At 41.6% G+C, this 12,925-nt stretch overlaps 2 protein-coding genes across 2 annotated transcripts in view; both read right to left on the minus strand.

Moving 5' to 3' along the window:
* Positions 1 to 981, minus strand: LOC308099640 (RNA ligase 1-like; the record flags this gene model as incomplete). Its single annotated transcript, XM_080448376.1, has 1 exon — positions 1 to 981. The coding sequence occupies one exon, from the start codon at positions 979 to 981 to the stop codon at positions 1 to 3; it is 981 nt and encodes a 326-aa protein (XP_080304502.1).
* A 3,457-nt stretch (positions 982 to 4,438) lies between these two features.
* Positions 4,439 to 12,925, minus strand: part of LOC308098546 (ceramide synthase-like) — a 28,259-nt gene continuing 19,772 nt past the window's right edge. Inside the window, exons 6-7 of the mRNA XM_080446944.1 lie at positions 12,467 to 12,576; positions 4,439 to 5,218 (exon numbers count right to left, since the gene is read on the minus strand). Coding sequence (XP_080303070.1) covers positions 4,969 to 5,218; positions 12,467 to 12,576 — 360 coding nt within the window. The 3' untranslated portion in view covers positions 4,439 to 4,968. The remainder of the gene's footprint in view (positions 5,219 to 12,466; positions 12,577 to 12,925) is intronic.

A 12,925-nucleotide genomic window follows, 5' to 3' on the forward strand; every position in this document is an offset into this window, starting at 1 on the left:
TCAAACCTGGATGTCCTGCAGCCGACTGAAACGCTGTCCATTCAGCCTGGAGAAGGCAGTCAACATGTCCATTCTGCCCTCGCTGCTGCCTTGCTGCTGATATGGTATTTGTTCACTGTTAACGTTAATGACCACAGGCCTGCTGCCGAGGTATGTGTCCCCATCCGGCCATTTCAGACTCATGTGTTGTTGATGAACCTTGAACATAGTGCCATCGTGACAGTGCCACACAATGCCCTCCACACGTCCCTCTGGGCTGTCCTTGAACCAGGAATGCAACTGCTGGAAGTCCAGAGGCGGAGGGTTTCTCACACGCACAGTTCCATGAGCCACCAGGAGGTGGATGGACGTCCCCAATTTATAGGGGTTCTTGTTGAGCTTGACTCCAATCAGCTCCAGTGTCTGTCCCAGCAGATCAGCCAGTGGAACCATAGCGATTTCCAGCAGCTCTTCTTCGTTCTCAGAGCTGGGCCTCAGAACGATGGCTGCACCAGCGTTATAGTTCACCACAGAGGAATGCCAGGGGTACAGCTTGTTGCCTTTCTCTACTGGAACCCAACCTAGGATGTGTCCATGTTTATCGGGCCAAGGGTGTCCGTTGTGATGTTTGTCTTCACCATGAGCGGGAATCCATGTCTTCGGGACTGTCTTAAAGTCCTTTTCAAAGTTCCATGTGAAGCCTTTACAGCAGCCACCGTGAGATTCTTTATACTCATTGAGCCTCTTCTCTCCTTCACGCTTTCTGTCTAGCCGTGCCCAGAGGTAAGGCTGACCTTTATACTCTGCAACATAACAGCAGGTGCCATCCAGTTTTTCTGTGGCAAGCGCACTATGAATATGAGATTCCAATGCTACGGGATTCACATTTCTAGTTGCGACAACCTGAAATGGCTGGCCTTCGTGTTTGCTGGACTGTTCCTCTTTCACTTCCGTTTGGAAAACACCCTTCATTTTCTGCTGGACTGAACCAAGACGAGGCATTTTTATATCATTTGTTTTGTATTTAAATTGAAAAGGGCCACCGTTAATCAGTGACAAGTATGTTAAATTGAGCTTGTTGTAGTTGGAATTTCTTTATCTCTTTTGTCATATAAAATATTACTGAAAGGGAACTGGATGTCCGAGTCTATGCACGCCGCAGTGGTGGCCGGTAAGAACTTAACCTTAAAACTCAACCATGATGATTAAGAATGGATCTGAAGATCCCTGTATAACGCGGAGATATCTGGGTTAGGCCAAATATCCTAACTCGTAGGGAAGGTGATGGAGTCTCTCCGGTCAGGGTACCCAAAGATTGAAGGCGAATATAGTCTTGAAAAGTAGTGTCTTAAGTCAAAGAGTGGAGTGAATACACTGACAGTCACCCTTTATATAGTGCTTGGCTGGATGCTCGTGGCATTTCACTGATGTCACGATGGGTCAGCCGTATCCGTATTTGGAGTTTTACATTAGCATGATGTCAGCAATGGATGTCTCTGCCGGCTCCATATGGAGCTCTAGATCAACCACGCCCAAATATGGAGTTTGTGATGTCAGACTTAGATAGGTTAGTTAGATATGTCGGATAGCCCCATATATGGAGTGCCAATATTCAGTGGGTAACTATGGCAACCGAAATACCCATTTGACGTGAGGGTGAGTGAAAGCCTTGGTAAAGAGATATTTGGGTTGTAAGGCCAAATATCCTGACTCGAACGGAAGTTTCCGGAGTCTCTCCTGGCGAAAGCTGGTCAAGGAACTTGAAGGTTGAATGCGAATATAGCCTTGAGAAGTCGTTTTTTGGGATTTTTTTGGGAAATACTATAGCGTACTTAGTCTAGAGCCCTGTGGTAAAGTTTTTCCGAAGACTTAGGTCAGGATTTAGAAGTTTTTTTTAGATTCGGCTTCAGGTCTAAATGGGTAAAACAATATAAAAACATCAAAAAACCTGTAGTGAACTTTGCTTGTAGATCTGCCATTTTCAGCATGTGACACCGGCACCAACAAAGTAAGCAGGATTGAGCAACCAGAGGGATCACATGATCACAGTATGAGTGAATTGAATGTTGACAAACACCCTGACTTTCAACTGATAAAACAGAACAGTACTTTGTACCTATAATCCATTTACAGTTTTGTCATTTATCAGACACTCTTATCCAGAGCGAGAAAGTGCAAGATCAGAGTAAATGGCATGAACCCCCTCTACAAACAACAGGGTAAATAGTCTCTTGACCCTTTAGGACCTGAGGCCGATTCGACAAAATGCTGGAAGACAAATCTCCTTTTCTTTTCTGTACGAGCCAGGGCATTGGTTTATTCATCAAGTGTCAAACTGAAGAGAAAATAAAAATCGCTTGCTACATTTCAAGAGAATCAGACAACCCCGTAAACATGCACAAAGCTATATAACAGATTTGTGAAAATCGGTAGCCTAGCTTTTAAATGCTTGTCAACAACTGTTTCCCTCTTGTCTCCTCCTGTGATGCGATGCCATAAGAGTTCAGTAGAACCAGCAGTTCCTTTTCTGGACTAAGGGCCCACTTGAACATCTTGAAAGCGTTCGCGGCCCACCCATTCTGACCACTTAACATGGCAACCATACCTTCGGTGGTCAGATGGGTGGGCCCATCAATCAATCGATTGTGTTCCGTCTAGGATCAAAGGAACCAACACAGTTTACGTTCCTATACAGTGTATATCGGTATCACAATGAAAACTCAGGTTTTAAACAGGTTTTAAAGAAAAAACAGATTTTTCTTTTTTACATTATTTTATCATTTTAGTTATATTGTCATTAAAATCTTAGTGTTGCCAATTATTTGGAGGCCTACTTGCAATATACACACGGCCCACCAGTGGGCGCCAGCCCACAGGTTGGGAATCGCTGCAGTAGCCTATACTCTCTGATTTACAGTCAGTCATCGTTGTACAGTGAATTTGCATATGAACTCCAGAGATATTAAGGTTGCACCACATCACCTTTACCAGTGTCAATGGCATTCCTAGTGCTTAAGTTTAACTACCGGGCCTCCTTTATTACGTTTGATGAACAGCAGGATATAGATGTAGCACATAAGCTTGAGATCTTTGGGCTAAAGAATATAGTGAGAGGATGATCTTTCTTTTTCTTCTCCAATATAACTTTAATGTCACTAATGTCTTTGTACAAGTAGGCCTACTCATGGGCGCTTTTCTTAGGCTTGTGGCACCTGGGTGGTTTATACTTGTAGGTGTGTGCCGATGTTGCACACAGAAAACAGCCGATCTACAAGCTCACAACGTGGCTGTGAGCTTGAAGAGCGGCTATTTTCTGTGTGCAGTGCAGCACACAAACAAGTATAACTCAGGCTTTATAGTATCTGTGGCTCTTAGAATTCAAAGTATCTGTTTAGCAGTATCCTATTTTAGACTGGTATCATAATTTGATAGTATAATGTATCCGTTTTGCAATGTATGTAAGTGAACTTTAGTTCAATTCTGCTGTCTTAGTCCAGGCACCATACTGAGTGCTAGAGTGCGTGTTCGATGAACAGACTGCAGTGCTTTTAGCAACACTATAAAGTAGTATCCGGTCCACTTTAACCACATGAACCCTAGCGTCCCTATTCTGGGCATGTCATAATAGGTGAACATTCGGCGAAAATAGGCGAACATTCGGTGAAAATATGCGAACATTCAGCAAAAATAGTGGATCTACAAGCTCGCAACATTGCATTGCGACACGCATTGCGACATGTTGTGAGTTTGTAGATTGCCTATTGTCGCTATTTGACATACAACTAAGTATATAGGGTTTAAGTGGTTAATATTCATGTCTATATAGGTAACTGAGCAAAGTTGCATAATTATTTACCATTTTCCTTTTTTCTTAATTGTAAAGTACATATGTCATAAAAAATAAACAATCCAAGCACAAAAAATGATTGAAAATTAACAAAATAAAAAAATAAAAACGACAACATCAGAATATAAAGGTGGGTGGGAGAAAACATAAACTATAATTTGTTAACACTTCTCTCAGAGAAGCTGAGCAAGTCAAGTGGTCACAGCAACATTAGGCCTATGCCACAAATTGATTCACAATTAAACTTTAGCTAATCATTTCAAAATTTAACATTAAGTTCTGGGGGCAAACCTTTCACCGACATCGCTCTCCTAAGAGCGTCCCACCTGTTTAAATAAAAGCTAGTGAACTGAATTAATATCTATATCCTAAACCACGTTATGTCCTCGGGCAGTTTTCCCTTCAAGGGACTGCAAAGCTCTTCCCGAGAGCTTCAGAGCTCTCTCTTATACGCACAACACACAAACACACACACAGGTACACGCACGCACGCACGCATGCACACACTCACTCACGCATGCACGCACGCACACACACGCGCACACACACACACACACACACACACACACACACACACACACACACACACACACACACACACACACACACACACACACACACACACACACACACACCCTGTCACAAAGGACTTCTAAGGCTCTTATGATGTTCTTAATACATTAGTCCAACCCCTCCTCGTACTAAAGACAGGTTTTGGTTGTCTCTCTTAAAAGTGTCTGTCTCTCCCTCTTCTTTGACTCTCTCTCCTCCGTCTTCTACTTTCCCTCTGTTCCTATTTCACAGAAGAAGAGAGCCACACCTGTCCGCCAGTGTCTCGTGTTAGCGGACAGAACCAGTGCTTGAACTCAGCTCGTCGCCAGTTCCTTCCATTTTGTTTCACACCACAGACCAATGCCTAATATGCTCCATTGCGCAACAGTGTCGCAAACAGAAAATAGCAGATCTATAAGCTCTCAGCGCGTCGCAGACGCGACGCGCTGAGAGCTTATAAATCAGCTATTTTCGGCACACAACACTGTCACGCCGTGACGTATAAGCCTGGCTTTAAGCCCTCGTTTGTCGGTCTCTCCCTGAGGGCCCGCTCTCTCCCGCCACGCTCTCCCCTCCGTCCCGATCCCCCCTCAGTGCGTTTCAGTCTCTCTCTCCGATCCTCCGTGTGCGTTGTAGCCATTGGCCGGGGTCAGGTGGTAGTCCGCGCCGCCGGCGCCCTTGACGGAGGGCGGGGAGCGCGACGTTCTGGTGAAAAGACGGAAAGCGCCCCTGCAGATGAGCCCGAACCAGTAGAGCTGTAGAGCCATGAGGAAGCCAGAGCCCAGGTTGCACTGCCACGGTGCCACAAAGGGCACGGCGTAGAAGGGAATGGAGGCGTACCTGCAACAAAGGGCCAGAGGGGGTACTGTTGTTAAAACCGTGCTGTTGTTGAAAACGTACAACTAACCTGGTTGAGCAGTCACTCCACAAGTCAGATAAAACATGCATAATGATATTACTCCAAAAAACTTGTGGCATGTCAACATAATAGGTGGCCTTGTTATTACAATAATGTGTTAATACTCAAGGACTATATGCAGATGAATAATAATAATAATGATGCACAGTAAATGTGCAGTCTTAAATAATAATATTAATTAGAAATGTTGACAATAAACTCCGGTAGGATTATTAACTTGCATAGTCTGATGTAACAAGTGAGTGTTGCGCCTGTCACAGACATGCGCAGAGCAAGTTCTATCAGGGAACAATGGTGGCCTACCATTGGACTGCATCAGCTCCACGTATACACATCCACTCATCCACTCACAGTCATTTCATTCTCAGACCGCTCTATTTAAGCTGGAAGTCTTCACTTCTCATCCTGCTTGCTTTGGCTGAATTTTCAACATTTTGAAAACAGAATCTTGCTAGAGTGGCCTGGTCGCGATGAAACATGTTGTGAGCTTGTAGATCTTTTTGGCATGTGACACCGGCACCAACAAAGTAAGCAGGATTGAGCAACCAGAGGGATCAGATGATCAATGTACAGTATGAGTGAATTGAATGTTGACAAACACCCTGACTTAATCAACTGATAAAGCAGAACAGTACTTTGTAACTATAATCCATTTACAGTTTTGTCATTTAGCAGACACACTTATCCAGAGCGAGAAAGTGCAAGATCAGAGTAAATGGCATGAACCCCCTAGTCTACAAACAACAGGGTAAATGGTCTCTTGACCCTTTAAGACCTGAGGCCGATTCTACAAAATGCCTTCTAAATCAGAAGTTCTCACACTTTTTCGTGCCAAGGATCCCCAAATTGAGTTTTGAAGAAAATGCAAAATGGTGTGTAAGAGCCATATCAGATTTTTGACCACCTTAACTCATTGAGTGCCATTAACGTGTTTCACGTGTTTTACCGCTATGGTGCAACGTGCCATTAACGTGTTTCACGTGTTTTTGAAAAAAATAGAACAAAAATGAAAAGAAAACAAATCATTATCTGAAGATTTGCAGCTCCATCCACTCATTGTTTAACTTATAACTGAAAAAGGCTGTATCTCGCTTCCTAAGCACTTTTTTTTTACTTTGAAAAAAAAAGAAATCAAAGTCATACTGGCCAGAAATAGCCAGAAATAATTCAGGCACTCAATGAGTTAAGAACCTACTTCAAAAACCTTTTTTGGATTTGTATTTCATGTTTGTGTTTGTTCTGTGCAATTTTTATTCACAAAAGAAGGTCAAACCTGATCTTGTGTAGTTGCTTGTTAGGGCTTACTTCAGTTTAACCACATTAACCCTATATACATCGGCTATTTGAAAATAGCTCACAATGCATCTGCTAATTAAAACAAATATTATTGTATGGGGGCCCCTGGCAACAAAATATTTTCAGATGGGGGTCCGTGGCCAAATGCATATTCATTTAAATAACATTCTTCAGCATTTGTGGACACTGGACAGGCAAACATGATGTCTATCAAACTAACATGTGAACAAGTAACCAACATACATCTAGCTGCACAGTCAATTCGACTATGCATGCTTCTCATGGTATCACAACACCATAAGGCCTTAAAAACAAGGTTCCAGACATCCCAAAACAAACTGGTAAGGCTACTTCTTGGCCTCAATCATACAACCCATCTAACCCCTGCTCACTTTGCTATGGTTGGATGGCTCAGGGTTGAGGACAGAGTACGGCAACTTGCTTTGGGCCTGGTCTACAATATTCGACACAACATTGGGATCCCCCTGTATTTGTCAAAAATACTTCCAAAACGTAAATGAAGTCCACAATCATAACACCAGAGGCAGCTCCACTGATCATGTTCAACCCAGATTTGGCACAAACAAGGGAATGAACTCTTTCTCATGCTATACAACAAAAATGTGGAATGCCCTACCCAATGCCCTACCCAAAGGAGTAAAGGAGTGTAAAACCCTACTCACTTTCAAAACTGCCCTAAAGAATCACCTTCAGGAGGCTGTAATTCCACATTGGCCCCTGTCAAAGTCTCAACCTACTCCCCCCCCCCTCCCCTCCTCCTAAAACTGTCTATTGTACATATTTCTTGTTTTTCATACCAGTAACCTGTAAGCTGATTGTATGACGTTCTACATAGTAGTGTATATTTGTATGTCTTCTTAAATGTCATCATGATTTGAGTGCACAGGGATCTCATTTTAAATAAGCCAAGTGCTTTTATGAGCGATCCAGTTTAGAGGACCTTGTATTGTGATTTGTACTTCCATGTACTATTACCATGTCTTTCTAAATAAAGTATTCAATCAATTAATCAATCACAGTTTAACTAGCGAATAGCAAAGAAATTGATGACAAGAAGTGGTAGATAGGAAAGCGGAGTGCTGGGGGAGATAGAGTCCGAGTTCTTGCTATAAGGACTTAAAAAATACAACAACAACAAGGACCTAACATTAGCTTATCTCTCAAGTCATGACTAGATTGCCATAAGGGATTATCTTGACAATATTATTACACTCACTCTACCGACAGTTAATATGGCAATCTACTGTAGTCAAAACAACAACACACACAACAATCATATTTTAGCTTCTCTTTACTTGTAGGTTTAGAATTCATTTTAACATGACCAAGTACTACCCACTCAAAGCTTTACTTCTGCACTTCTCCAAAGGAGGACGATCATTCATCCTTTTATGATCCACAGATCCTTAGATCCATAACTCAATACCATACTAGTCAAAGACAATTGACTGTAAAATCCAAACATAAGCTAAGCTTGAAAATGAGTTATTTTGGCCAAACAAAACCGCAGCACTAAATTAGGCTTAACGGCGACTGATCAGAGATCAATGTGTATCACCTCACACCTCTGGTAAAGGTTGCAAGAAAAAATTCAGAACAAAAGCCAACCAGTATGCAATCATTCTGATCTAATCACTGCCGTGATCAAAGAAGAACCCTACTGCACTGTCAGGTTGTCAGGTTCTGACAATTACATGTCATGCATTTGTGTTGGGTGATACAGATGTGAGGTGTGCTGATGACACTGGGAAACAGAGGAGGCGGTAATAACGACGACCTTGACGAATCATAGCCGAGGGGACACAAAGAGAAACTGATTAACTGAGCAAATAAAACCCCAAAAGTACGACTGCTCAGGCTGACTTGACACCATCTCGGAAATCTAACCACGGTCCTCTCAGCTCAAACAAACACCAACTCCCTTTGGATTTAGATCTCTTTACAGGGTGCCTGGATCAAGACCACCTTACACTCGGTTGTGTCTTCGTGTCTGAAAAAGGTGAGTTAACTCATTCACTGCCTGAACTATTTCTGGCCGTGTTTGCCCACTGCCAGAGATTTTTCATTGAAAAAAAAAAAGTACTCAGGAGCCGAGATACAGATTTTTTACGTTTTAAGTTAACAAGGAAGTGGATAGGAGTCTAGATCTTCGAAAAATCTCCTTGGTCTTTGGGTAAAAAAAAATTTTTTTTTTACGTTCTTGGCAGAATTGGTAATTGGATATAATTAAGTTTTTTACGTTCTAGGCAGGGAATGAGTTGTTAATGCTATCTGTTGTAATAGTACATAAAAGCACATCTATCTATTTGACACCGTACAGATACTGTCTTCCATTCAAAGATATCCTTGTCTGTACTCACCATTGACAAAATAATGCCATAACTTAACATTTTACCAACAGTCGATATTCCAAAGAAAATGTTTAAGTTATCACCTCCTACAGTATATCACACGATACTTATTTGATTAAATTAAAATGGCTCAAACCATTTGTGTAAAATGACATGTCCAGTGGCCACTTTTATCATTAGGTCACCGTTATCATTAGGCTAACAGCTAAAATAAATACTTAATTATTAATAAGTTATCGATTGAGAATCTATCCATTGACCTATTATTAACCACTTAAACCCTATATACTTCGTTGACCCGGGTCCCCCAGAGGTCTATACTTGGTCACCTCGTTTTTTTTTCCCCCTCTACACCAAACCAAGAGAAAATAACCGATACAAGCTATCACTTGGTGAGTGTGGTGAGCTTGTAGATCTGCTATTTCTGCCAAATGTTCGCCTATTATGACATGCCCAGAATAGGTGATGATGGAGTTCAAGTGGTTAACCCATTAAAACCAGGAACGCATCTGTGTAACCACTTTAACCATTCTTTTATACTTTGGCTATTAAGAAATAGGAGATCTACAAGCTCATAGCGCTATGAACTTGTATATCTGCTATCTTTTTGGGGGGGGGAATCGTGGAAAAATACAAATGTCTTCTAAATCTTAACAGTTAAAAAAAAAGAAAAAATCATGTCAAGGACCTCCAAAATGATATATATTTAGCCGCGGACCCCCATCTCAAAATATCTTGTTCCAGGGACCCCCAGAAGCCGCGCTATGAGCTTGTAGATCTGCTATTTTTGAATAGCCAAAGAAATCTAAAATGACACAGTATGCGTTCCCGGATTGAATGGGTTAAAAGGTGGATGGCACATTTAATGAACATTCTTCTCAACAGCCTGACACTTATCTTGCAGTCCCTGCACCACAGCTGTGAAGATGAAACTTCGCACCTGCTGTATAGAGATTCACAACACCACATCAGGGCCCTACACGCTTGCCAACCCAAGGTAACTTAATATGTCTAATGTCTGCGGGCCTTTTATATCATATTAATCATTCCATATAAATAAGTCATTATATATACGTGCGTCGTACATACACTTATACTGTTTATTTCACGAAGATCTGTCCTGTGGACATGAATCCTTTTCTAGGGAAAATGTTAGCTTATTAGTAAAGCAGAGCTGTAAATAAGATCTCCGGTGATATTATTTGGGCCCAAAATCAATAATCTGTAATCTCCACAGTAAAATCCTCAGTGCTAATTGAACTGAGAGTGTACACATGGAACCATGTCATTTTAACATTTATTTGGCTTTAAAAAAATAGCAGATATACAAGCTCATAGCGCGGCACTCGGTGCTGCACTATGAGCTTGTAGATCTGCTATTTTTTGACAAATAAATCGTGAAGATTTGTCAAATCTTTAAATATATATATATTTTTAAAGTGAACATTTTCAAATCAAGTCTTTGCTTCTGGGGGTCCCTGGAACAAAACACTTTGAATATCATTTTGGGGGTCCTTGAGAACCACTGATGTAGAAGACATTTGTAGAATCCCCAGAAGCAAAGATTTGAGTTACAAATGTTTGCTTTAAAACATATATGTATATATTAAAAGATTTGCACAAGATTTATCAAAAATAGCAGATCTACAAGCTCGTAGCGCGGCACTGAGTCCTTGTACATCTTCAATTTTTGAATAGCCCAAAGAAATCTTAAAATGACACAGATGCGTTCCCGGTCTTAATGGGTGGTTGAGTGGTTAACCAGAAAATATCCCTAACAGCACCTTTATCTTGTGTGTATGTCCATTCAGGGTGTTCGTAGAGAAAGGCTTTTACGGGGTGCCTTTGCCACCAGCGGTGGGTCCCCGCTCGTCGGGCGGTGCGTTTTTCAACAAGACGATAGGCAGGGCCGGATGCACGGGCGTCTTCACCTACGATCTGGTCAACCCTGACCCCAACGACTGCCCCGAGGTCCTGGCCGTCATGTTCTCTGTGCCCTACGACCGCAAGCTCTACTCCAACCGGTTCGCGGTGGGCATCTTTGGCAGAGACGTGGCATGCGACCACAGCCTCTATGATATCATGTGTAACGGTGCGCCGGGGAACGACTTTGTCAGAGAGAAGGCCGGCGGCTCCAGCTGCATTAAGTACGTGGGTGATTACATTACTGCCGGGGCCTTCATGTCAGATTCAGACGAGGCTGAGTTGAGGGTAGTCATCAACAACACTGGCTTTAACGTTTAAACAAATAGGACAAATATTTCTCCCTCTCAGTCTATAAATATACTGTGTGTGCGTGTGCGTGTGCGTGTGCGTGTGCGTGTGCGTGTGCGTGTGCGTGTGTTTGTATGCGTGTGTGTGTGTGTGTGTGCGTGTGTGCATGTGTGTGTCAATGTGAACCATGAAACAAAATCACAGCATGTAATTGAGACATTCAATATTGCTTGATGTACAGTATATGATACTTAATCAATAAATGGTCAATCTGTTTTAAGATTTTAAATGGAGTTGCAAAAAATAACATTCCATAGATACAGTATCCTTTGGTTTAATATATCTGACACCAATTATAGTAGGTAGGTTCTAGGTAGTCCATTCTACAAAGGATCGCATCAAATATTATTAGTAGGCCACATGATGGTGCTATAATAAAAAGTTTCATTTTAACCACAAAATGCTTTGTAAGCCTGTCACCTGAAGACAATTTGTACACAAATATGCACAAACTGGCTTAATAGCATTGGTCCAACGATACGTGGTAACTATGAACCAGCTACATTCAACAATACAATGTATCTAACAATACATGGTATCTATAAACCAGCTAAATTCAACAATACCATGTATTTAACAATACATGGTATCTAAACCAGCTATATTTAACAAACAGTGTATTTAACAATACATGATATCTTAACTAGCTATATTCAACAATACAATGTATTTAACAATACATGATATCTATAAACCAGCTATATTCAACAATACATGGTATCTATAAACCAGTTATATTCAACAATACATGGTATCTATAAACCAGCTACTGTATATTCAACAATATAGTGTATTTGACATTACATGGTATCTATGAATCAATACATTCAACAATATGGTGGTATCTAACATTAACTAGCCTACAAGTGCAAATCCAGCCGTGGGGTGGGCCTCCAAAACCATCATTTATACGATGTGTCGCTTGATGACAAGAAACGATGTTCAAAAATAAAGATCAGTTGCTGTCGGCAAGCGACGTCATCATGCGATGGAGTTTAAAGCATAACGTACATTTAAACTAGAGATTAACCTGACAGTGGCAGAGGGAGAGAGTGAGCCAGACAGCCAGACAGCCAGACAGCCAGACAGCCAGACAGCCAGACAGACAGACAGACAGACAGACAGACAGACAGACAGACAGACAGACAGACAGACAGACAGACAGACAGACACACACACACACACACACACACACACACAGTAGAGGGAGGGGCACAGAGGACATACCTGCCGTACGCGTAGTAGAGGTAAGGGAAAAGCAACACTCGGCAGCTGAAGAAAGTGACCAGCATGACAGCTCCGTTCACTTTATGGAGGAGAGTGTTCTGCTTCTTATACTGACCAGAGGATTACATCATGTGGAGAGAGAGAGGGGGAGAGAGAGAGAGAGAGATATGTGAAAGCATGTGAGAGAGAATTCTTACTCATTTGTCTTTTTCTTTTTCTGTGCAGTTTGTGTTTTCATTTCTTAATCGCACTGCTTGTCCCCTTGTAAGCTTGTATTCTTTTGTATTGTTCTTATTGAACTTTTAATGCATGTTTTTTTTTAATGAAAGGATTCTAAATAAGCCTTTTGGGTTATTCCTTTTCTTGCACAATTACTTGTGTTCTATTGATATGTGTTGCTTCTATTTTATATTACAATGTGCTAATAAACTCAACTAAGAGGAAGAGCGAGAGCAATAA

The sequence above is a fragment of the Gymnoscopelus braueri genome, assembly GCF_963280865.1.
Source record: "Gymnoscopelus braueri genome assembly, chromosome: 13".
NCBI classification, from domain to species: Eukaryota; Metazoa; Chordata; class Actinopteri; order Myctophiformes; family Myctophidae; genus Gymnoscopelus; species Gymnoscopelus braueri.